The sequence below is a fragment of the Armigeres subalbatus genome, chromosome 1 (genome assembly GCF_024139115.2).
Source record: "Armigeres subalbatus isolate Guangzhou_Male chromosome 1, GZ_Asu_2, whole genome shotgun sequence".
Taxonomy (NCBI): Eukaryota; Metazoa; Arthropoda; class Insecta; order Diptera; family Culicidae; genus Armigeres; species Armigeres subalbatus.
In genome coordinates this window covers 277,007,458-277,033,451 of record NC_085139.1, presented here as the reverse complement: position 1 = coordinate 277,033,451, position 25,994 = coordinate 277,007,458, and the positions used below count along the sequence as shown (strand labels likewise).

General features: G+C 42.8%; 1 protein-coding gene across 4 annotated transcripts in view; it reads right to left on the bottom strand.

Annotated features, from left to right (window-relative positions):
* Positions 1-2,536: 2,536 nt before the first annotated feature.
* The window catches only part of LOC134207624 (uncharacterized), a 56,782-nt gene continuing 33,324 nt past the window's right edge, over positions 2,537-25,994 (bottom strand). For 3 of the 4 annotated variants that reach the window (XM_062683357.1, XM_062683359.1, XM_062683360.1), the window contains 5 exons: positions 12,131-12,247; positions 11,873-12,064; positions 11,713-11,788; positions 4,099-4,131; positions 2,537-3,625 (listed from right to left, as the gene is read on the bottom strand). In XM_062683357.1, coding sequence (XP_062539341.1) covers positions 3,517-3,625; positions 4,099-4,131; positions 11,713-11,788; positions 11,873-12,064; positions 12,131-12,221 — 501 coding nt within the window. In that variant the 5' untranslated portion in view covers positions 12,222-12,247 and the 3' untranslated portion in view covers positions 2,537-3,516. The remainder of the gene's footprint in view (positions 3,626-4,098; positions 4,132-11,712; positions 11,789-11,872; positions 12,065-12,130; positions 12,248-25,994) is intronic. The other variant, XM_062683361.1, reaches the window with a different exon arrangement.

The window sequence follows — 25,994 nt, the reverse complement described above, 5'->3', positions numbered from 1 at the left end:
GGGTATTCCTAAAGAAACTTTCGGAAGAAATAATGAAGGAACTCCGGAGGAGTTCTTGAAGGTATTTTTGGATCAATTGCTGGAGAAATTTTTGGAGGTATTCCTGAAGGAGATTCCAGAGGAATTACTAAAGGATTTTCCGGAGGAATTCCTGGAGGAACTTCCGCAGGAGTTGCTGAAGGAACTTCTGGAGGAATTGCTGAAGGAACTTGCAGAGGAATTGCTGAAGGAATTTCTGAAGGAATTGCTGAAGGACCTTCTGGAGGAATTTCTGACGGACCATCAGGAGGAATTTCTGAACGAACTTCCGAAGATATTCCTGAAAGAACTTACTAAAATAAATTCGGGTGGAATTCTTGAAGGAACTTCCGAACGAAATGATGCAGTAAATTCCGCACCACTTTCTCCGATCACCAATGGTGGGAAGTCGGCACGCCGCCACCGCTTACTCAAAATTATTCATCACGCCGCCGCCAATTAAATTGCAATCGGCGCACAGGTCTATCCCGGATCCGGTTCCGGGTGCCTGAAACATGACCAATAAGGTTCAAATTTATATTAGAGGCAAACCTATGTTTGTTTTTTCTTGATCTGATTTCGAAAAATTGAAAAGTGCGTACAACTAACAGCTTTGGTAACGAACTTCAACTTGAATGAAACAAACTTCAAAACCGCTTCCTTCGACTTCCGGATTTTCCCGGAAGTGGCCAGAAGTAGAATCAAGATCTGAAAAATGTTATCCTACATTTTTTTCATGGTGAATCATGAAGTTTGATATGACGCATGCTATGTTTTTTTTTTTTTCAAAAACCGGATTCAAGTCTTCCACAGGGTCCCTGGAATTGGTTCCAGGTGTCCCGGGATATTTGGATCAACTGGATCAAAAGGATCAAAATTGATAGTAGAAAAAATACCGATGATTGATATGCCTCATGATACATTTCGAAGTATTCTGATATATGTCCCCAGTTAGAGTCCCGGAACCGGTTCCAGTATGGCCATCATGCATCCAAATTCGTTCAGATGCATAGCAAATAAGTTTTCTTCATGATACGGGTATAAATAGACGATATTGGTACGAATAACAAACATAAAAGTCAAAAATGTCCTAAATGGCCACCCGACAGACCCCACTGGGATTCCGTATAAACCCGGAACCGGTGGACCGATATGTACAATCGATTGATCCTCTGAATCTATGATAATTTCTGGTTCATGTCTGAAAATTTCAACCAAATCGGTCAAAAATTGAATGAATTTGAGCAAAAACATTACCAAAATTATGATGCACAAAAGAGGTTGGGGATGCAAAGGTTAAGGTGATTATACAATCAAGTCATGTGGTGAATTTCAAATTCACCACACGATTTTCTACTCCTATTGTCAAAAGTTCAAATCTAGCGTAATAATTTTCGTACAATGCTGAAATTAAAGTCGATTGTTAAGCATGAGTAAGCAAACGATCTACGGATGTTTCATACCCATGGGCATTGAGGTTTTCTCAATTCGTGCTCTTGAAAAATCACTAGAAAAAACACGTGGTTTCCAAGATGGCCGATTTGTGGCTTTGTTGTATAACCACCTTAATGCCACCTAAAATGGTGAATTAGCCATTTTCCGTGATTCTATTCCGCTATTTCTGAGAAGATTAAAAGTGGATGCGAAAGAACCTTGTCTCGGGAGTGCGTGGGGTTTAGAATGATAATAGAGGGTCCTAACAGATATAATTTGTAAATGTCATAAAGAATCTCAAATAAACGTATTTGGAAAAAAGAATGACTTAAAATCATTCATTCTCTGGTTGGGTGTACGAATGTTATTGCAAAATCTAACTAAAATAAAATAAATAATCAATGATGGGATTGGAAGCAGTAAAATTTAAGATACATTTTTGTCAAATACTTTGGGTTTAGAGTTTTGCGGCAATATTGGAATTATTAATTAATTATTGAATTAATGAATATTGAAGAGAACATCGAGATAGGGAGAGATCGAGGAATGGAAGGAAAATTGAAATGGGTACTAGATCCACATATGCTCGTTGCTATGAAAAACAAATGCCATTTCCTGTTGTTGATGTGCTTGTTATTGTCCAAAGATGGTGTAGTAGCCTAAAAATTTGACCATATCGACATAAGGAGAGTGAATCCTGAACAAAATATGATCAGAACCCATCGAGATAGAGAGATATCGAGATAGGGAGGTTATCGAGATGTAGAAAGCCCAAATGTATGTAGATTGAAGGGACTGAGGAAACCATCGACATAGGGAGAGATATCGAGATATAGAACATCGAGATGTGGAGACTCGACTGTATTATATAATAGTTTATTATTTAATATTATTTTAATATTAAATATAAGTTTTTGTTGCTACACCCCTCCGCATTTGACCCCCTCAAAAGTGTAAGAATAAGGCAAGGTGTTTTACCCCGGGTTGCAATATCGCTTATATTTCTACATTAACAGGAAATACTTTAATGAACAAGGCTTTTCTTTCCGCTTCCAATTGATTTGAACTCATTAGCATAGAGCCATTTTCAACACTCGAAATAAGAGCACTTCTTTACTTTATTTCCATTCAGCTTTGATCTGTTTGTTCCACCGAGGGTCATTTAATTTCCTGTAGGTTCGAGTGTACCCGACCGTATCTCATCGGAACAGGCACGGCACATCGTTCGATAAATACAATAATATTTACCGGGTATGTGGGGACATGGGTTCGCGGCTATTTATTTTCCAACGAATAATTTTGCGAGAAAAGCAAGCGATGTGGCTCCATCGCAACAATGACGCGCGCGCGTTCGCCGTTGCGTATTTCAGATAAATATGCCTGCAGGACTTGATTGCTTTTTATGTTGTGTAGGACTACCCAGTTGTTGTTTTCCAGATGCCGATGGAGCTGGTTTTTCATCGGTCGTTTTTCCCGCATAATAAGCCAGCTAGATAGGAACGCCTGACACCATTGGAATCGCCATCAAAACGTGATGGAAAAGCGCTAGCATGTCGTCCCGGTACCTATTTCAATTCGGGAAGGGTTACGCTTCATTCGTCGACATGTTTTTTGTGTATGATTGGGAAAAATAATACATTGTGATTGTGTTGAAATACATCGAATGATTGTCACTTTTTTTGTTTGTCGATCTAACTTGATCGACGGATTTTTTCTTTACAATACCCTGTCACTCATATTGTTTTCGATTTTTTTGCGCATTTATGTTCATTTCAGACTGAACGTTGAATAAGCGGGTTAATAGAAAATTCTCCTTCTGTTTTCACGTTTATAGAAATATGTTACACTTCTTTCTCTCTTAATATTAGATATTTTAATTAGAAATAATAAACATTTTCGTTCACTATCGGAAGAGTTCCTGTTTTTTGTTTGGGTTCTGCATCAGTTTGCGATTATCGATGTTTATAATATTTGTTCTCTATCAATAGTATTATTACCTGGTTGGCTAACTGTCTCTACACTGGGGCTCATTAGTATTTATTTTTGTGTGTTTGAACGAAAGTCCTAATGCAGTGAGAAGATTGGCTTTGTGTCCGGTTCGTACTCCAGCTCCTGTGGCAGCACAACCTGGCTTGGCTTGTCCCGCAGGTACAGTCCGTAACGTGATGGGTATCTGTGGGTGGGAATATGGATAGCGAGCAAAGGAATAAGATACGTGAGACATCAACCGACTGAAAGCTAACTATGGTTCAACATTTTGTGAATAAGAAGGGAAATGGGAGAAAATACGAAATACCACTACTGGGGCAAAAGAAGTATGCGTCCTTTCCCGGAAGGGACTAGCTTGTCAAAACTTTTACGTATTTTCTCCTCTTCACATGATACTGTTTATTCGACTTAAGTGAATCTGATGCTCTTGTGGTGCCATATTGAAAGATGTCCTTTTCTAATCAAGGTGTATTCAGCGACATAAAGTGGATGTCTGTTTTGTTGAAGTTGTGGCTTTTGTATATTTTATCTGATGGTGACGGAGCCAGATTATATAAATGAAAAGTAGACGATCAATCGGTTGTCATCGTTCTAATGATTGGGAAGGGGAACAATAAACGACTTCTAACGAGAAGGAAAACTCTAGAAATTATTTACCGTTCGAGTAGTTTCTTCAGTACGTTATAAACGCTGAAAGTAGAACAAGTACGGCATCATTACTCACATTTTTAGTAATAGGGATTTCAAATTGAAGCTCGTAACTCATATTGTCACAAAATCAAAAACTAACTTATTAGCAGTTGCTGGTGAATGTAAAACCGGTTTTCTGATTTTTAATTTTATTAACACCTAAACATATAACCGAACTTTATGAAAACCTTTCACAAGATGTAAATAATTTTCAGATCAAATTTCTTTTTCAACGAAACCTACCAAATCCGCGAAAAAAACAGATCCCACAACCGTTCACAGTCGTCAGAAAGAATTAGTCATACATATTGTATTGTTGTCAACGATTGGCCAACACTTTCGTACGAATTCTATTCGTTCAAATCGTTTTCCTCGTTTGATTTTGTTGGCGTTAACGAGAATAAGAACCAACATTCAACCGAAAGTGCATGCTCTTTTTAAGCTTATTTGATTGCAGCAGCTCTAATATGACTTCACTCGGTCGCACATGTATCGCATACAATGTGTTTCTCGGGAATGACGTGTCATAGGAAGATTTTTCGAATATGAATTTATAAAATTTGCCAAAAAAGGAAAACAAATGCTTGAACTTTGTGAATCAAGTCAATCTTTGAAAAATAATGAGATTGTGAGAGAATTTTTCATAAAATAGTTTAAGTTTTTGTTAATTAATTACTTGTGAGGGAAGTGAGATTTTCCCTTTTTGAAAAAGATGTTTAATTTTGGTACACAAAGTTAAGCTTGCCATTTAAAGGCGTTTTTATGAGATATTGCGAAAAAAGATTGGACTGCCGGTGGGACTTGAACCCACACTATTCCATTGAGTACACGGACGTGTTACGAATTATACAACAGCTACCCATGCGAGAAATTGTTCAATAACCAGCTAATAACGATGAGATATCAGTCAATTCCCCGTATACATCGAATCCGCTTTGGCAACATTCCAAATCTTTTCTCTCCACCCAACTTTGTGTAGGGGAAGAGGCCCCAAAACGCCCCCGAGGCAAAACGCCTTTTGTGGTTTCCCTCATATTTACCGTCATTGAAACGGCCGTAACAAAACTAGATCTAAAATTATGTAGGTCAGGCAAAAAAAGTTTCAAAATAGTGTATGTTAAGGTCGGAAAAACCGAAAAATTTCCACATTTTGAAGAAACATCTAACATTAAGGGGCCGTACATATATTACGTAAGCACTTATGGGGGAGGGCGGGTCGGCCAATATCTTACGCTCCATATAAATAAAAAATCATTTGTATGATAAATATCTTACAGGGGGGGAGGGGGGTCAAAAATCCAGAAAAATGGCTTACGTAATAAGTGTACGACCCCTTTTGGCGAGGCAAAACGCCCTAGTGGCACTAACCTACAATGTACTTGCGTCTCCACGCACTGTCCATACCAGAATGCTGATGCGCCGACTCATGGTGCTTTGTTCCCTAGGAGCTGCCAGCTAAAAGGCGTTTTGCCTCACCACTTTTTCAAAATCTGAATATTATTAATATGATTGAAATTTTTGTCAATTTCTGATTGGCATCAACTAGCTATCTTGTTTAACTGTTGCATGATGTAAAAATACCGATGAATAGCGTTACAAATAAGACAATAACGCAGTGTTTGCTTAGCTAGGGCATAATGCCCACCCCTCCCCTATCATAAATGAAGATTCGGATGGAATCCTTTCAGGATTCGGACAGAATCCTTTCAGGATTCGGACAGAATCCTTTCAGGATTCGGGCAGCATCCTTTCAGGATTCGGACAGAATCCTTTCAGGATTCGGACAGAATCCTTTCAGGATTCGGACAGAATCCTTTCAGGATTCGAACAGAATCCTTTCAGGATTCGGACAGAATCCTTTCATGATTCGGACAGAATCCTTTCAGGATTCGGACAGAATCCTTTCATGATTGGGACAGAATCCTTTCATGATTCGGACAGAATCCTTTCATGATTCGGACAGAATCCTTTCAGGATTCGGACAGAATCCTTTCAGGATTCGGATGGAATCCTTTCAGGATTCGGACAGAATCCTTTCAGGATTCGGACAGAATCCTTTCAGGATTCGGACAGAATCCTTTCAGGATTCGGACAGAATCCTTTCAGGATTCGGACAGAATCCTTTCAGGATTCGGACAGAATCCTTTCAGGATTCGGACAGAATCCTTTCAGGATTCGGACAGAATCCTTTCAGGATTCGGACAGAATCCTTTCAGGATTCGGACAGAATCCTTTCAGGATTCGGACAGAATCCTTTCAGGATTCGGACAGAATCCTTTCAGGATTCGGACAGAATCCTTTCAGGATTCGGACAGAATCCTTTCAGGATTCGGACAGAATCCTTTCAGGATTCGGACAGAATCCTTTCAGGATTCGGACAGAATCCTTTCAGGATTCGGACAGAATCCTTTCAGGATTCGGACAGAATCCTTTCAGGATTCGGACAGAATCCTTTCAGGATTCGGACAGAATCCTTTCAGGATTCGGACAGAATCCTTTCAGGATTCGGACAGAATCCTTTCAGGATTCGGACAGAATCCTTTCAGGATTCGGACAGAATCCTTTCAGGATTCGGACAGAATCCTTTCAGGATTCGGACAGAATCCTTTCAGGATTCGGACAGAATCCTTTCAGGATTCGGACAGAATCCTTTCAGGATTCGGACAGAATCCTTTCAGGATTCGGACAGAATCCTTTCAGGATTCGGACAGAATCCTTTCAGGATTCGGACAGAATCCTTTCAGGATTCGGACAGAATCCTTTCAGGATTCGGACAGAATCCTTTCAGGATTCGGACAGAATCCTTTCAGGATTCGGACAGAATCCTTTCAGGATTCGGACAGAATCCTTTCAGGATTCGGACAGAATCCTTTCAGGATTCGGACAGAATCCTTTCAGGATTCGGACAGAATCCTTTCAGGATTCGGACAGAATCCTTTCAGGATTCGGACAGAACCTTCTTTCAGGATTCGGACAGAATCCTTTCAGGATTCGGACAGAATCCTTTCAGGATTCGGACAGAATCCTTTCAGGATTCGGACAGAATCCTTTCAGGATTCGGACAGAATCCTTTCAGGATTCGGACAGAATCCTTTCAGGATTCGGACAGAATCCTTTCAGGATTCGGACAGAATCCTTTCAGGATTCGGACACAATCTTTTCCGGCATGGCACACTACCGTTTCAGGATTCGGACAGAATCCTTTCAGGATTCGGACAGAATCCTTTCAGGATTCGGACAGAATCCTTTCAGGATTCGGACAGAATCCTTTCAGGATTCGGACAGAATCCTTTCAGGATTCGGACAGAATCCTTTCAGGATTCGGACAGAATCCTTTCAGGATTCGGACAGAATCCTTTCAGGATTCGGACAGAATCCTTTCAGGATTCGGACAGAATCCTTTCAGGATTCGGACAGAATCCTTTCAGGATTCGGACAGAATCCTTTCAGGATTCGGACAGAATCCTTTCAGGATTCGGACAGAATCCTTTCAGGATTCGGACAGAATCCTTTCAGGATTCGGACAGAATCCTTTCAGGATTCGGACAGAATCCTTTCAGGATTCGGACAGAATCCTTTCAGGATTCGGACAGAATCCTTTCAGGATTCGGACAGAATCCTTTCAGGATTCGGACAGAATCCTTTCAGGATTCGGACAGAATCCTTTCAGGATTCGGACAGAATCCTTTCAGGATTCGGACAGAATCCTTTCAGGATTCGGACAGAATCCTTTCATGATTCGGACAGAATCCTTTCAGGATTCGGACAGAATCCTTTCAGGATTCGGACAGAATCCTTTCAGGATTCGGACAGAATCCTTTCAGGATTCGGACAGAATCCTTTCAGGATTCGGACAGAATCCTTTCAGGATTCGGACAGAATCCTTTCAGGATTCGGACAGAATCCTTTCAGGATTCGGACAGAATCCTTTCAGGATTCGGACAGAATCCTTTCAGGATTCGGACAGAATCCTTTCAGGATTCGGACAGAATCCTTCAGGATTCGGACAGAATCCTTTCAGGATTCGGACAGAATCCTTCAGGATTCGGACAGAATCCTTTCAGGATTCGGACAGAATCCTTTCAGGATTCGGACAGAATCCTTTCAGGATTCGGACAGAATCCTTTCAGGATTCGGACAGAATCCTTTCAGGATTCGGACAGAATCCTTTCAGGATTCGGACAGAATCCTTTCAGGATTCGGACAGAATCCTTTCAGGATTCGGACAGAATCCTTTCAGGATTCGGACAGAATCCTTTCAGGATTCGGACAGAATCCTTTCAGGATTCGGACAGAATCCTTTCAGGATTCGGACAGAATCCTTTCAGGATTCGGACAGAATCCTTTCAGGATTCGGACAGAATCCTTTCAGGATTCGGACAGAATCCTTTCAGGATTCGGACAGAATCCTTTCAGGATTCGGACAGAATCCTTTCAGGATTCGGACAGAATCCTTTCAGGATTCGGACAGAATCCTTTCAGGATTCGGACAGAATCCTTTCAGGATTCGGACAGAATCCTTTCAGGATTCGGACAGAATCCTTCAGGATTCGGACAGAATCCTTTCAGGATTCGGACAGAATCCTTTCAGGATTCGGACAGAATCCTTTCAGGATTCGGACAGAATCCTTTCAGGATTCGGACAGAATCCTTTCAGGATTCGGACAGAATCCTTTCAGGATTCGGACAGAATCCTTTCAGGATTCGGACAGAATCCTTTCAGGATTCGGACAGAATCCTTTCAGGATTCGGACAGAATCCTTTCAGGATTCGGACAGAATCCTTTCAGGATTCGGACAGAATCCTTTCAGGATTCGGACAGAATCCTTTCAGGATTCGGACAGAATCCTTTCAGGATTCGGACAGAATCCTTTTCAGGATTCGGACAGAATCCTTTTCAGGATTCGGACAGAATCCTTTTCAGGATTCGGACAGAATCCTTTTCAGGATTCGGACAGAATCCTTTTCAGGATTCGGACAGAATCCTTTTCAGGATTCGGACAGAATCCTTTTCAGGATTCGGACAGAATCCTTCCAGGATTCGGACAGAATCCTTCCAGGATTCGGACAGAATCCTTTCAGGATTCGGACAGAATCCTTTCAGGATTCGGACAGAATCCTTTCAGGATTCGGACAGAATCCTTTCAGGATTCGGACAGAATCCTTTCAGGATTCGGACAGAATCCTTTCAGGATTCGGACAGAATCCTTTCAGGATTCGGACAGAATCCTTTCAGGATTCGGACAGAATCCTTTCAGGATTCGGACAGAATCCTTTCAGGATTCGGACAGAATCCTTTCAGGATTCGGACAGAATCCTTTCAGGATTCGGACAGAATCCTTTCAGGATTCGGACAGAATCCTTTCAGGATTCGGACAGAATCCTTTCAGGATTCGGACAGAATCCTTTCAGGATTCGGACAGAATCCTTTCAGGATTCGGACAGAATCCTTTCAGGATTCGGACAGAATCCTTTCAGGATTCGGACAGAATCCTTTCAGGATTCGGACAGAATCCTTTCAGGATTCGGACAGAATCCTTTCAGGATTCGGACAGAATCCTTTCAGGATTCGGACAGAATCCTTTCAGGATTCGGACAGAATCCTTTCAGGATTCGGACAGAATCCTTTCAGGATTCGGACAGAACTTTCGGGATTCGGACAGAATCCTTTCAGGATTCGGACAGAATCCTTTCAGGATTCGGACAGAATCCTTTCAGGATTCGGACAGAATCCTTTCAGGATTCGGACAGAATCCTTTCAGGATTCGGACAGAATCCTTTCAGGATTCGGACAGAATCCTTTCAGGATTCGGACAGAATCCTTTCAGGATTCGGACAGAATCCTTTCAGGATTCGGACAGAATCCTTTCAGGATTCGGACAGAATCCTTTCAGGATTCGGACAGAATCCTTTCAGGATTCGGACAGAATCCTTTCAGGATTCGGACAGAATCCTTTCAGGATTCGGACAGAATCCTTTCAGGATTCGGACAGAACCCTTTCAGGATTCGGACAGAATCCTTTCAGGATTCGGACAGAATCCTTTCAGGATTCGGACAGAATCCTTTCAGGATTCGGACAGAATCCTTTCAGGATTCGGACAGAATCCTTTCAGGATTCGGACAGAATCCTTTCAGGATTCGGACAGAATCCTTTCAGGATTCGGACAGAATCCTTTCAGGATTCGGACAGAATCCTTTCAGGATTCGGACAGAATCCTTTCAGGATTCGGACAGAATCCTTTCAGGATTCGGACAGAATCCTTTCAGGATTCAGACAGAATCCTTTCAGGATTCGGACAGAATCCTTTCAGGATTCGGACAGAATCCTTTCAGGATTCGGACAGAATCCTTTCAGGATTCGGACAGAATCCTTTCAGGATTCGGACAGAATCCTTTCAGGATTCGGACAGAATCCTTTCAGGATTCGGACAGAATCCTTTCAGGATTCGGACAGAATCCTTTCAGGATTCGGACAGAATCCTTTCAGGATTCGGACAGAATCCTTTCAGGATTCGGACAGAATCCTTTCAGGATTCGGACAGAATCCTTTCAGGATTCGGACAGAATCCTTTCAGGATTCGGACAGAATCCTTTCAGGATTCGGACAGAATCCTTTCAGGATTCGGACAGAATCCTTTCAGGATTCGGACAGAATCCTTTAGGATTCGGACAGAATCCTTTCAGGATTCGGACAGAATCCTTTCAGGATTCGGACAGAATCCTTTCAGGATTCGGATGGAATCCTTTCAGGATTCGGATGGAATCCTTTCAGGATTCGGATGGAATCCTTTCAGGATTCGGATGGAATCCTTTCAGGATTCGGATGGAATCCTTCCAGGATTCGGATGGAATCCTTTCAGGATTCGGATGGAATCCTTTCAGGATTCGGATGGAATCCTTTCAGGATTCGGATGGAATCCTTTCAGGATTCGGATGGAATCCTTTCAGGATTCGGATGGAATCCTTTCAGGATTCGGATGGAATCCTTCCAGGATTCGGATGGAATCCTTCCAGGATTCGGATGGAATCCTTTCAGGATTCGGATGGAATCCTTTCAGGATTCGGATGGAATCCTTTCAGGATTCGGATGGAATCCTTTCAGGATTCGGATGGAATCCTTTCAGGATTCGGATGGAATCCTTTCAGGATTCGAAGAGAATCCTTTCAGGATTCGAAGAGAATCCTTTCAGGATTCGGATGGAATTCTTTCAGGATTCGGATGGAATTCTTTCAGGATTCGGAAGAAATCTTTTCCGGATTAGGATGAAAACTTTTTGAATAAACCAAGATTTAAAAAAAAATGTCCGTATGCATCTCTGAAACCCAGATTCTTTTCTGAATAAAGAAAACCAACTTGCGTTTAGTAGACTTAAGTGTGTTTTTCATACCATTACAAATCATGTTACATTAAGAGCTCTATCTCGCAACAAAAAAAAACACGTTATTTGGCTGACAGCCCCTCCCACCATATTGTTTACTACTGACAATACCTGCCATGTTTTCTGGAACACTACGTGGTTTCTAGATAACACCCAACTAAGGGAGCTAGAATAGCACGGCAATTCCATTGGAAACCTTACCTGCGGTCGATATCTCTCATCCGTTCCAGATGGTCGGCCCAGGCTCTCTCGGAATCGGCCAATCTGCCTACGCTGGCTGAAAATCGCAGAGAAAAAAAAAAAGGAAAACCACGTCCGATTTCAGTCAATCAGCCGGTGAATAGAATGCAATGTATCTTACCTGCCCGGCGGTGGCGTGGATACTGGTGGTCGTAGATCGGTCGGGGTGAGTAGCCGTACGTCTCCCGGTGCACGGGCGAGTAATGGTATCCGGGCGACTGGACGCGGCCGGCCGGGGTATCCAGTTCGTTCAGCAGCAGGATCGGTCGGTTCCGCCAGGTTGGTCCGTCATGTGCACGGATGTCATCGGATCCTGCCAACGCATGGAGGGAAGTTGTAGGAAATGGAATTTTTTTTATGGATGATGCCTCTCACTTACCTTTTAGTGATCTGATGTATGACTGCCAGAATCTGGCTTTCTTGTTTGGCGTTTCGTTCATGCCAATCATCGCAAGGTGATTCTTAAACATTTTGGCTAAGGTTGTTGTGTCGTTCGCTGTAAGTAAATGGAAGATGTAAAGAATTTAATTGTAGTGGCTCACTGTTAAAAGTTCACTGTTAAAAATCCTAAAATAAGGCGAAAATAATTATACAATGGGATAAACACGTTAATCATAGATGTAGAGTTACATTTTTCCATTTTGTACTTATTCTACTTTCCAAAGAGAAATCTTTGGCAATTACAATAACCGTTTCAAATACGTGCTCTAGTATTCTTGATCTCTACTTGGCATTGCTTGTCTAATCCTGCAAAACATAAACCATCTTTCCAACGCAATTTCAAAATTCAACCCAACCCTTCTGTGATTATTTCAGTCATCTGTGGTGTAGCCTTGCCACAGGAGTTTGCTTCCTTTATTTATGTTTACGTTCGTGGATCAGATTCATGAATTATTCAACAAGCGGCACGAAAACACGGAAATTTCGATACCGCACTCTTACGCAGAATGATGCGGCTCGATTTCAATCTATTCCTGCGCCCAAATGCAAGAAATGGACGTGCAAACAAACTGAAATCATGGAAAGGAGAATTTCCTGCTCCACAGAGTATTGCAAAATTGTTGTACAGAATAGAAATGGGTATAAGTAGGTAGATGGTTTAAAGGAAAACGAATACTATTTATGAATGGAAAGATTGTAAACGTAGTCTTTTTAAGGCAAGCTCTCGCGCTTAGATTCATAGTGGGGTAACTGCATGGATTGATTTCTCTTCGTTGATGTTTTCTTCTTATCAATGCAGCTGATTGCGGTAGTTTTTTTTAGGTTTAATGGTTGATAAAATGGTGTGATAAAAACTGCACCATCTTGCACCATAAGCAGTTATCATCGTTGTACCTTTTGGAGCAGTTGAGTAATTAACCAGAATTTATAAATATGCAATCAATGAAAAGAAAGTTACGCCCCTACGATTTTTAGTGCGAAAGTTTGAATACTTTAGCAGGTTATTGTTTTCTTTTACTACAAGACTCAGTCGTAGTAGGCTGTGCTCTGTCAATGGATACCACACGGATTAGAATTTTTATACACAATCAGCAGCATAATTCTGCAAAATAATCATGCGAAAACTTGACCCAACAAACCAGTAGGCCGAAACCCTTCTTCTTGGCCTAGCTTTTTCAACTTATCATTCTATTAGCATTTCCTCAGTAATTAATTGAAAGTTTTTCTATGCCCGCCATTGCATGAGTATGTACCTTGTGTGGCAAAATACAATGGATACACTATGCTCAGGGAATCGAAAATGTTTCCAACCCAAAAACACCCTAGACCGGACCAAGAATCGAACTCGCCATTTCCGGATCGGCAATCCTACGCCTTTGCTCACAAGGCTACTGGAGGCCCCGAACCAATGTGGCCTAAATAGACATTCAGCTCAAAAGCGCAAAAGATTGTTACATGTTTAAAAATAATATTTTTTTAAAATCCTGGAGTGATAAGATAAAAAGTAAAATAGTGAAAGTGCAGCTCTTGGAAGGATTCGTCGTCAAAAGATCATCGCCGGAATTTTCGTCGGAACAATTATAGGTATTATAAAACGGTTTAAATTACGCTTTGACCTCAGAGCCTGATTAAAACCAAATCATTATATTGTGAAAAAAGTAGACAAAACCAGCAAAGAATGTTAATATATATCAGAAAATTTGCCCTGGCTTAAAATTTTTAACCCAACTTTACCTCGAATTTAAGGACGATCCAAAATTTACAAACCATGAAATGAAATCAGAAAAATAATATCTGCCGGAGGATCGCCAACTTATAAAATAGCAAAATGGTTCGTAAAAGAATTTTCAACACTTTACGCAGACGCTAGACAAGAACAAAATACAAAACAGTTTGTTGGAAATTCAGGTAATATTGGAGAAGATGACAATGGTTTCGTTTGATGTGGCTGCACTGTTCCCCAGTGTCCCACTGAAAGAAGCTTTTACCTTGTTAGAATATTGGTTACTAAGTAAAAAAACAGACACAACCTGGAAGACAAAAGTACGTACTGTCGTACTGCGGGTGATGATGGATCTGGGGAGCCGGTGTGAATGGGTCAACACCCCCACCGACAGTCTAGAGGTTGGATAACAAAATCGTTCAAAAAGTCTCTTATATTTTAGTCTTCTAGTCTTCTCAGATACATTTAATCTATTCTACAAGCATTCTATGTAGTTGATACAGCGACCCATTCTCAACCCCATTTGACCCATTGTCACTCCCGACGATGGTGTCAGGCCATTTGGCCGAATGCCGTTTAGCCGAAAAGTTTTAAAAATTGAATAGTGAGTAGGAAGTGATAAGTGAAATATTAAAAGAGAAAAGTGAACAGAGAACTGAGAACAGAGAGCTTCTTCTTTCGTCCTTCGTCCATCTTACTTCTTCCTTTTTTCTTATTTCTTCATCCTTCTTCTTCTTCCTTTTTCCTTCACCTTATTTTTTCTTTCTTCTTCCTTCTTCATTCTTCCTTCTATCTTTTACCTTCTTCCTTCTTCTTTCTTCCTTCTTCCTTTTTTCTTTCTTATATCTTCCTTCGTCTTTCTTCCTTTTTCCGTCTTTCTCCTTTTTCATTTTTTCTTCGTTCTTTCTTCCTTCTTCCTTGTTCCTTCTTTCTTCTTCCTCTTTCTTCTTCCTTCTTCTTTCTTCCGTTTTTCTTTTCCTTCTCCCTTCTTCCTCCTTCGTTCTCTCTTCTTCCTTCTTTCTTCTTCCTTATTCCTTATTCCTTCTTCCTTCTTCTTTATTGCTTATTCCTTCTTCCTTCTTCCTTCTTCATTCTCCTTCTTCCTCCTTTCTTTTTTATTCCTTCTTCCTTATTGCTATTTCCGTTCTCCTACTCCCTCTTCCTTCTTCCTTCTTCCTTGTTCCTTGTTCCTTTTCTTTTTTCTTTCTTCCGTCTTCTTTTTTATCCGCCTTTTTTCTTCCTTCCTCCATCTTTTCTTACCTTCTTTCTTCTTCCTTCTTTCTTCATCCTTCATTCAACTTCTATCTTTCTTCTTTCTTCCTTCTTCCTTCTCCCTTCTTCCTTCCTCGTTCTTCCTTCTTTCTTCTTTCTTAATTCTTCTTCCTTCTTCCTTCATCTTCCTTCTTCCTTCTTCTTTTTTACTCCTTCCTTCTTCTTTCTTACTCATTCCTTCTTCTTTCTAGCTTCTTGATTCTTGATTCTTCTCTCCTTTTTCCTTCTTCCTTCCTTCTTCCTCCTTCCTTATCTTTCTTCTTCCTTCTGCATCTTTCTTCTTCCTTCTTGACCTGATGTGACCACACATCACCTATTTATCGACTTCAAAGCTGCATATGATACAATCGGGATCAGCTATGGCAGCTTATGCACGAAAACGGATTTCCAGATAAACTGATACGGTTGATCAAGGCGACGATGTGCGTAGTTCGGTGATGTGCGTAGTTCCATGTGCGTGATGTGCGTAGTTCGAGTTTCAGGGGCATTCTCGAGTCCCTTCGAAACGCGCGGAGGGTTACGGCAAGGTGATGGTCTTTCGTATCTGCTATTCAACATCGTTTTGTAGGGAGTAATACGAAGGGCAGGGATTGACACGAGTGGTACGATTTTCACGAATTCCGTCCAGTTATTTGGTTTCGCCGACGACATGAACTGAAAAGCGAAGCTAAACGGATTGGACTAGTCATCAACAAGTCGAAGACAAAGAACATGATAGGAAGAGGCTCAAGAGAGGTCAATGTGAGCCACCCACTACGAGTTTCTATCAGTGGTGACGAAATGGAGGTGGTTGAAGAATTTGTGTACTTGGGCTCACTGGTGACCGTCGATAACGTTACCAGTAGAGAAATTCGGAGACGCATCGTGGGAGGAAATCGTACGTACCTTGGACTCCGCAAAACGCTCCGATCGAATAGAGTTCGCCGCCGTACCAAATTGACTACCTACAAAACGCTTATTGGACTCCACTCCTTGAATGTGTCTTGGAGCGACTCGAACCCTCAACGACTACACAGCAATACCACTTAAAGGTCACGTTTGCGGAGAAGCCATCATCTTATTGAGACCACCTTTTTTAGAACATCCGTTTTTTGGAAACCTGATCTGACGTGATGTAGCTGTATTGTACCATTATTCAACTTCTCACGCACAAAGTGATGTCGCATGTCAATGTGCTTTGTACGGGGTGAATATCCAATTTCTTTTTTAGCAAGGCACAAAGCACTTCGGTTATCGCAGGATATGGTTATAACATCTTGACCATCGAATAGTTCTTGGCGCAGTCCTCGCCACCATACTGCTTCTTGTGTTGCAGCTGACAGCGCCGTATATTCCGCTTCCATGGTGGATAAAGCCACAGTTGGTTGCTTCTTACAACTCCATGACACTGATCCACCTGTACATTGGAACACGCATTGGCACATCCTGTAATTGATCGTCTTGTTACCGCGTCATTGCCCCAATCCGCATCACTGAAGCCTTCGAATATACAGTCCTTCTTCTTTCGATATACCAACTTCATAGTTCGTGTTCCTTTGAGGTAACATAAAATGCGCTTCGCTGCTGTCCAGTAAGCTTTTCCAGGGTTACTGTTGAAGCTGCTGACAATGTTGACTGCATATGCCATATTCAGTCGCGTACATTGTGACAAAAATTAATGACTGCCAACAAGTTCTCGAAATGGTACTGTTTTCATACGTTCTTCTTCCGTGGTTGTCCTTGGACTCATCGACCTGGTTAACTTAACAGCGAGATCAGATGGACTTGTGCTTGTATTACAATCGGCCATCCGAAATCGATTCAACAATTCCTCGATATACCTTTCTTGGTCCAGCATTTTAACATTAGTTTTTGGTGTAATCCTTATTCCTAAAATTTGTTCAGCTTTTCCTAGATCTTTCATTTGAAATGTTGCCATTAACCGATCCTTAACATACGTTACCCGTTCTTGGTCGTTCGAAAAACAGCAAAAAATCATCTACGTATACTGCTATGATAATTATTCGTTAACCATCCATATGATAGTACACGCAGGGATCTGAACTGGATCGCTTGAGGCCAATCGCCTTCAGTTCCGCATCAAGCTTCTTGTTCCAAACACGACTGGCCTGCTTCAACCCGTATAGTGCCTTGCGTAGCCGACAAACTTTTCTTGAAGCTGTAGCATCTTCGTATCCTTCGGGCTGTTCCATATATATGTCTTCTTCTGTCAGTTCGCCTTGAAGAAAAGCAGTCACAACGTCCATTTGGAAAACATCCAAGCTTAGTTGATCATAATCCACTCCTTTCTGTTGCGAAAATCTCTTTATAACAAGGCGAGCTTTATAACGATCAACTGTTCTGATTTCGTCTTGATTTTGTAAACCCATTTACATTTCAAGGCTCGTCGTCCCGCAGGTAAATCCACCATTTCCCACGTGTCATTTGATTTCAATGCTTCATACTCCGCACTCATAGCCCCATGCCATAGTTCGCGATCATCACGGCGCATGGCTTCTTGGTACGTTTCCGGTTCACATAAACGGGCCTGGGTTGGGGAAAGCTTATCTCGTCGTCAGTTGTTTCGTTCGCAATTCTAATTTCGTCTGCAGACTGAATTTTAACTTCTGTTTCTTGACTGTCTGCATCAATAACATTCGGCTCATTGTTATGTAGCTGCATTGTTGGCTTTTCTTTCACAGGTGATACTTGGCGCTCTTTCTGGAGAACTTCCTTATTAAAAAAAACGACATCACGACTTACCACCACTTTTTCATTGCTTAGCTTAGCTTAGCTTAGCTTAGACTGACTGTACATATCAATGGTTGCTACTCCGTGATTGATCAGAACTGGTGCAAATTGCACTACGATCCAAGTGAATAGTGGTTGGGATTTACCAACTATTCTCGAAGTGCACGTTTCAGCAGCTCGCAAATGTTGATCAATAACGGCGCCGGCCAAGTCCTTACAGTCAGTTGGGAAAGGGAGGGAATGTGAGTGTGTGGTAATTGTGGCTACTAGAGACCGAGAATACCTCTGCATCTCCACATTTACCACGGGAAGGAAGTAGTGTTAGTTGGGTAGGGTAATCAGTAACATAGATCGGGATTCACCATGGAAAGTGATGTGACCTATGAAACTTCTACACAGCAGTATTAGCATTTCCTTAATTTGTTCAATTGTTCATTCTTCGCGAGAATAAACAATCAATCGCTCAAAGTGAGCGATTGTTCATTTGAATTTCGGATTAGGCGCCCGCGTTATCATTTCATTAACGTAAGAAAAGTAAAAAAGAAACAGGATTTAAATTGAAAATAATTGATAGTAATCGGAAAGCTAATGTTATTCAGCAACCCTTATTTTATCTCTATTTGACGTTAAGTAAGAATGTAAATTTACGTTCATTTTACATGTCGTTTATTTTGCATTACTTTCGCGCGCGTGTGTGTGTCACTTGCATTGACCAGTATACCGTAATCAGGATCTCACTGGTATTAATCCTGATGTGCCGGTTGGCACTCGTGTTGGGCTTGTGCGCTTTGAGCGGCACACGTTCGCTTCCCAGTCTACATAAAATCGCACATGGTGCAATAAAAGATGCTAAATTGGAGACGATATACATACATGTTGTGTGGAAAAGTACCTCTATCACCTGCACTTCAGCATCCTACACGACACCATATACGTTCATGTGTTGACTGGGTTTGATAGGGCCTGCTTATGGACACATGCAGCTTTTTGTATAGGTTTAACAGAGCCCACTGTCAAACCCCACCACATCCTAGGCAGGCCCCCTAACTCGCAGTGGCCATGGGGAGGGGTCGTCAAGCCCTTGGACATAGTCCCTGCTGCCCCTGACTTACCACCACTTTTTCATTGCGATTAAATACTCGATATCCTGTAGACTGCCCGCTGTATCCGACGAAGACTTCAACTTCAGACTTAGGATCCAACTTACGACGTTGCACCTTGGGAATGTGACACATCACTTTGGAAGCGAATACTCGCAAATTTGTCAATTCCGGTTTCTTCCCGGTAAATTGCTCCTCTGGGGTTATACTGGGTTTGGCACGACAAATGCTGGGTAAAGCGTACCATTGGTACTTCGCGTACCTGAAGGAATAAAATAGACCCCATCTTGCGGTCCTTAGCCTCTTACCCAGCAACTCCTATCCCTACCTCCCCGCGGTGCTGGCCGGGATACGAGCAACCTTAGGGAAGATCGGGTAACCAACCCCGGTGGGAACTATGGTCGTATGCTGACAGGGAAGGGGGGGTTTGCTCCTCTCCGGAGGTGCAAATCTTATTGAGCGTCTGTTCTCCATGTCAGGATCGGCTCACAACAGCGTCTGTTCTCCATGTTAGGGGCGGCTGATCATCGTCCGAGTGCCAGCGAGGGACTCTAAGTGAAACTGTGCACCATGGTCCACCGGAAATAAGGAGGAATGGTCCTCCGGAAATTTAGGGGGTTTGGTGTCAGGCCCTGCAAGCCAGCCAAAAAAAACTCACGCAACGAACAATCAACAAGAGAGTACGGACCGGAACCATCGGCGAAGACCACTGCGACGAAAAGGGACTAGCGATTGGAAACTCGGTTCGTGGAACTGCAAATCTCTCAACTTCATCGGGAGCACACGCATACTCGCCGATGTGCTCAAGGACCGTGGATTCGGCATCGTAGCGCTGCAGGAGGTTTGTTGGAAGGGATCAATGGTGCGAACGTTTAGAGGTAATCATACCATCTACCAGAGCTGCGGCAACACACACACGAGCTGGGAACAGCTTTCATAGTGATGGGCGATATGCAAAGGCGCGTGATCGGGTGGTGGCCGATCAACGAGAGAATGTGCAGGTTGAGGATCAAAGGCCGGTTCTTCAACTTCAGCATAATCAACGTCCATAGCCCACACTCCGGAAGCACTGATGATGATAAGGACGCATTCTACGCGCAGCTGGAACGTGAGTACGACAGCTGCCCAAGCCACGACGTCAAAATCATCATAGGAGATTTGAACGCTCAGGTTGGCCAAGAGGAGGAGTTTAGACCGACAATTGGAAAGTTCAGCGCTCACCGGCTGACGAACGAAAACGGCCTACGACTAATTGATTTCGCCGCCTCCAAGAATATGGCCATTCGCAGCACCTACTTCCAACACAGCCTCCCGTATCGGTACACCTGGAGATCACCACTGCAGACAGAATCACAAATCGACCACGTTCTGATTGATGGACGGCTCTTCTCCGACATTATCGACGTCAGGACATATCGTGGCGCTAACATCGGCTCTGACCACTATCTGGTGATGGTTAAACTGCGCCCAAAACTATCCGTCATCAACAATGTTCGGTACCGACGACCGCCGCGGTACGACCTAGAGCGACTGAAGCAACCTGATGTCGCCACTGCATACGCGCAGCATCTCGAGGCAGCGTTGCCGGAAGAGGGTGAGCTCGATGGGGCTCCTCTTGAGGACTGCTGGAATACAGTCAAAGCAGCCATTAACGACGCAGCGGAGAACAACATCGGGTATATGGGTCGAAGTCGACGGAACGATTGGTTCGACGAAGAGTGCAGACAGATTCTGGAGGAGAAGGACGCAGCACGGGCGGTCGCGCTGCAGCAAGGTACCCGGCAGAACGTGGAACGTTATAGACGGAAGCGGAGACAGCAGACCCGCCTTTTTCAGGAGAAGAAACGCCGCCTGGAAGAAGCGGAGTGCGAGGAGATGGAACAGCTGTGCCGTTCTCAAGATACACGCAAGTTCTATCAGAAGCTCAACGCATCCCGCAAAGGCTTCGTGCCGCGAGCCGAAATGTGCCGGGATAAGGATGGGAGCATCTTGACGGACGAACGTGTGGTGATCGAAAGGTGGAAGCAGCACTACGAGGAACATCTGAATGGCGCTGAGAGTACAGGCAGTGAAAGTCAAGGCAGCGGAGGAGATGACTACGTCAGTTCAGCGGACGATGGAAGCCAACCAGCCCCCACCTTGAGGGAAGTTAAGGATGCCATTCAACAGCTAAAGACCAATAAAGCAGCTGGTAAGGATGGTATCGGAGCTGAGCTCATCAAGATGGCCCCGGAAAAGCTGGCCACTTGCCTGCACAAACTGATAGTCAGAATCTGGGAAAACGAACAGCTACCGGAGGAGTGGAAGGAAGGGGTTATATGCCCCATCTACAAGAAAGGCGACAAACTGGAGTGTGAGAACTTTCGAGCGATCACCATCCTTAATGCCGCCTACAAAGTGATATCCCAGATCATCTTCCGTCGTCTGTCACCATTAGTGAACGAGTTCGTGGGAAGTTATCAAGCCGGCTTCGTTGACGGCCGCTCGACAACGGACCAGATCTTTACGGTACGGCAAATCCTTCAAAAATGCCGTGAATACCAGGTCCCAACGCATCACCTGTTCGTTGATTTCAAGGCGGCATACGACAGTATAGACCGCGTAGAGCTATGGAAAATTATGGACGAGAACAGTTTCCCTGGAAAGCTTACCAGACTGATCAAAGCAACGGTGGATGGTGTGCAAAACTGTGTGAAGATCTCGGGCGAACACTCCAGTTCGTTCGAATCGCGCCGGGGACTAAGACAAGGTGATGGACTTTCGTGCCTGTTGTTCAACATTGCGCTAGAAGGTGTCATGCGGAGAGCCGGGTGTAACAGCCGGGGTACGATTTTCAACAGATCCAGTCAATTTATTTGCTTCGCGGATGACATGGACATTGTCGGCCGAACATTTGCAAAGGTGGCAGAACTGTACACCCGCCTGAAACGTGAAGCAACAAAAGTTGGACTGGTGGTGAATGCGTCAAAGACAAAGTACATGCTTGTGGGCGGAACCGAGCGCGACAGGGTCCGCCTGGGAAGCAGTGTTACGATAGACGGGGATACCTTCGAGGTGGTCGAGGGATTCGTCTACCTCGGATCCTTGCTAACGGCTGACAACAACGTTAGTCGTGAAATACGAAGGCGCATCATCTGTGGAACTCGGGCCTACTACGGGCTCCAGAAGAAACTGCGGTCGAAAAAGATTCGCCATCGCACCAAATGTGTCATGTACAAGACGTTAATAAGACCGGTAGTCCTCTACGGACATGAAACATGGACAATGCTCGAGGAGGACTTGCAAGCACTCGGAGTATTCGAGAGACGGGTGCTTAGGACCATCTTTGGCGGTGTACAAGAAGATGGTGTGTGGCGGCGAAGAATGAAGCTCTACGGCGAACCCAGTATCCAGAAGGTAGCTAAAGCCGGAAGGGTACGATGGGCAGGGCATGTTGCAAGAATGCCGGACAGCAACCCTGCAAAGATGGTGTTCGCTTCCGATCCGGCAGGTACGAGACGACGTGGAGCGCAGCGAGCGAGATGGGCAGACCAGGTGCAGAACGACTTGGCGAGCGTGGGGCGTATTCGAGGATGGAGAGATGCGGCCTCGAACCGTGTATTGTGGCGTCAAATTGTTGATTCAGTGTTATCTGTATAGATGTAGACTAAATAAATGAATGGGGTTATACTCAAGCCTTTGGTAGGTGATCGGTTCACTAGAAATACAGCTGTGGCTACTGCTTCTGCGCAGAAACGCTTTTCTAGGCCACCATCGAACAAAAAGCAACGGGCTTTCTCCACCACCGTGCGGTTCATCCTTTCCGCAAGACCATTTTGTTCTGGATTGTATGGAACAGTCTTCTCATGATGAATTCCAGATTCTCGAAGGAACTTATGCATTTCCTGGTTCACGTATTCTAAACCGTTGTTCGAACGTAATCGTTTGATACGCTTTTCAGTCTGGGTTTCTGCAAACGCTTTGAAATCTTGAAAACAATGCAGCACATCTTTTTGACTTAAAAAAATACACAAAAAACTTCCTGCTTCCTCCAATTGACACGTTCTCCATAGGACCACAAAGATCAGTGTGGACCAATTCAAGTACATCAAACGCCCTGGAACCTTTTATCTTGAATGGCTGACGACTATGCACGTTACGCATGCAGGAATGCTTGAATCCACAAAATCGATACCATCTTTTTGTTTTTCTGAATTTCGGCAGGAAATTCTCTTCGATTATAAAGGGACGTGCTTCAAAATTACCTCAAAAATTACAACCAGATTTATTTTTATTTTCATCAGAGAACCCGTAGAAATATTTATAAAAAATTCTCTTTAATTCCTACGGAGCATTCTTTTCAATATTGGAAGGCAATTTTCATATGGTTTCCAATTCTTCTATATTCCCATTTCCAAAAAAATCTCTTCCTAATTTCTGAAGTTAATTTACCGTCATCGGGGGTGACAATGGGTCAAATGGGGGTGAGAATGGGTCACTGTTTCAACTACTTAGAATACTTGTAGAAAAGATTGAATGTATATGTGGGCAACAAGACTAAAATATAAGAGACCTTTTTGAACGATTTTGCTCTACGACCTTCAGACTGCCGGTAAGAGCGATGACCCATTCTCACCCCCCAGACCCATTGTCACCCCTGATGGCGGTAGCTTATTTATCATAGGAACACGTCAAATATATAATTGAATTCGTGTAAGGATTCAAGGACCAGTGGCATGACAAATGTCACACAACGGCACGTCAATGCACAGTGTCCGAGTTGCCAAAATTATTTGTAATGGCAGCGCACACCATCCGCGTTACAGAAAAAAAATCATCTTAACTATTAATTTTGACCCATTTTGAAGTATTTCTATTCACAAAATAAAATGCAATTATTATGTTTCTGTTACTTTGTTCTGATTCAATATATCGATATCGAAAGCAAAAATATCGATATGACCGATATATTGCAAGTAAAATATCGGATATCGAAACAAAATTATCGATATTCCGATATATCGGAAGTATCGGAACGTCCCTAACGTAACCGCTTCAAAATTTTAGGGGAAGGTGGGTAGACTTGATCCCCGGGGAGACTTGATCACCCCCTGTTTTATCGAGAACTAAAGTAGTTTTGTTCTAGCGTATTTTTTAGTATAGATCCTCTAGAAAAATGACCTTTATGTAGTGAGTTATTTTTTGGATTGACAACCTTATTTATTCTGCAGGGCGTTTTGTATGTTTTGACCTTCCCAAAGATTTTTTTATTGGCCAAGCAAAATTTGAATAACTTTTCATATGAATGACCAAAGTCTTTCGTTTTTTCACAGCAACAAGCTATAAATATGCTTATTGATCGGTACTGTTGAAAATGTCAACATTCCATCAAAGTTTTAGGATAATAGGATTTGAAGTTATTACCTCAATATGGGGACACTTGATCCCCCGTTAGTCACCCATACAAAAATTTGGCGAAAAAATTCAAAAAAAATAAAAACCGTTCTTAGGCTTCTAATTTTTTGTAGATTTGACGGATTTGATGCAGGTTTGGCAGGAAAAAATATTTATTGCGTAGATCTCATAGAAAGTGGATCAAGTCTCCCCAAATTTTAAAATAGCATGTGCTATCGAATTCAATAACAAAAATCGTTCATGTATACGCACAGCAAATCGATAATTCTGCGTATTTTGAAGGGAAAATATTAAAAAAATCTGAGGGCACCTTTCTAATTTTATAAAAGCAAGTTCTTGGAGAGGGATCAATTTCCCCCAAATATTTTCAAAGTCGATTTTTGACAGCACTCCAAAAAATCGATTGTGTATCAATAACAACAATAATTTAAGGACTGTCATACATCAGTAAAGTTAAATACTATATTTCTTAGAGAGTCTGTGTGGAAATCGCGTATGTTTATTCATTTTTGGTTTAGATATATCGGAAATCAGAAAAGGGGATCAAGTCTACCCAGTCTCCCCTACTGTTCATGTTCATGCTCTCCCATGTTCTCCTTTCCTATTGCTACCAGATCATTTGACATAGACTTAACTTCACACGCATCAGTTGTAAACATCACACTATATCCGTTTTTGCAGATCTTGCTCACGGATAGAAGGTTGATAACTAATTCAGGAACTTGAAGATCGTTAGAAATTGTCAACCCACATACATTTTTATCCACTGCCGCTTTTAGCTTTGCATTTTCAGTGGCAACAACGCATGACACACCATTGTTTGCCACATTTATCCTTTGCGAAACTTCCTTCGTATCTTCCAGTACCACATCACCGTTGCACATATGAGAGGTTGCACCAGAATCAAATATCCAGTCCTGATGTAACTCACCGTTTTTCAGGAATACACTAAATGCTGCTTGACGACCGCCTTTTCTTTCATGCTTGACCTTTGATTCCTTTTTGAAGCATTCTGCGACATAATGACCCAAACGTTGACACTTGAAACACTTGACGCTGGATTTGTCAGTCTGCTTTTTACGCTGCTGACTGACAAACGCACCATCGCTTGTACTTGATCTAGAGATACTAGTAGTTTTCACATCTTGGAAAATTTTAGCTTCCACTGCATCCGTCGTCATTCGACGCCTCAAGGCCCATGATCATAGGCTCGTATGTCTCGGGAAGTCCCATCAACAGGAGACTAGCCAGCCAAGTGTCGTCGACTTTGAAGCCGACCTCAGACAACTTGCGACTAGTTGACATTAACTCGTTAACATACTGCTCCACGGATGAACATTCTGTCAGCCGAATATTTGTTAATTTCCGCAACAGGCCAATCCGTCTTGTCATGCCATCATCTTGAAATGCTGCTTTCAAATTACACCATGCTTCTTTTGCCGTTTTTGCTGCCTGCACCAAACTGTAATTGACGGGTTCGATGCTCAGGCAGATTGTGGCTAATGCCCTCAGCGACGACGCATCAGCCGGATCCTGACCATCTCTGTCAACGGTATCCCAAGTACCTTCTCGGGTTAACATCA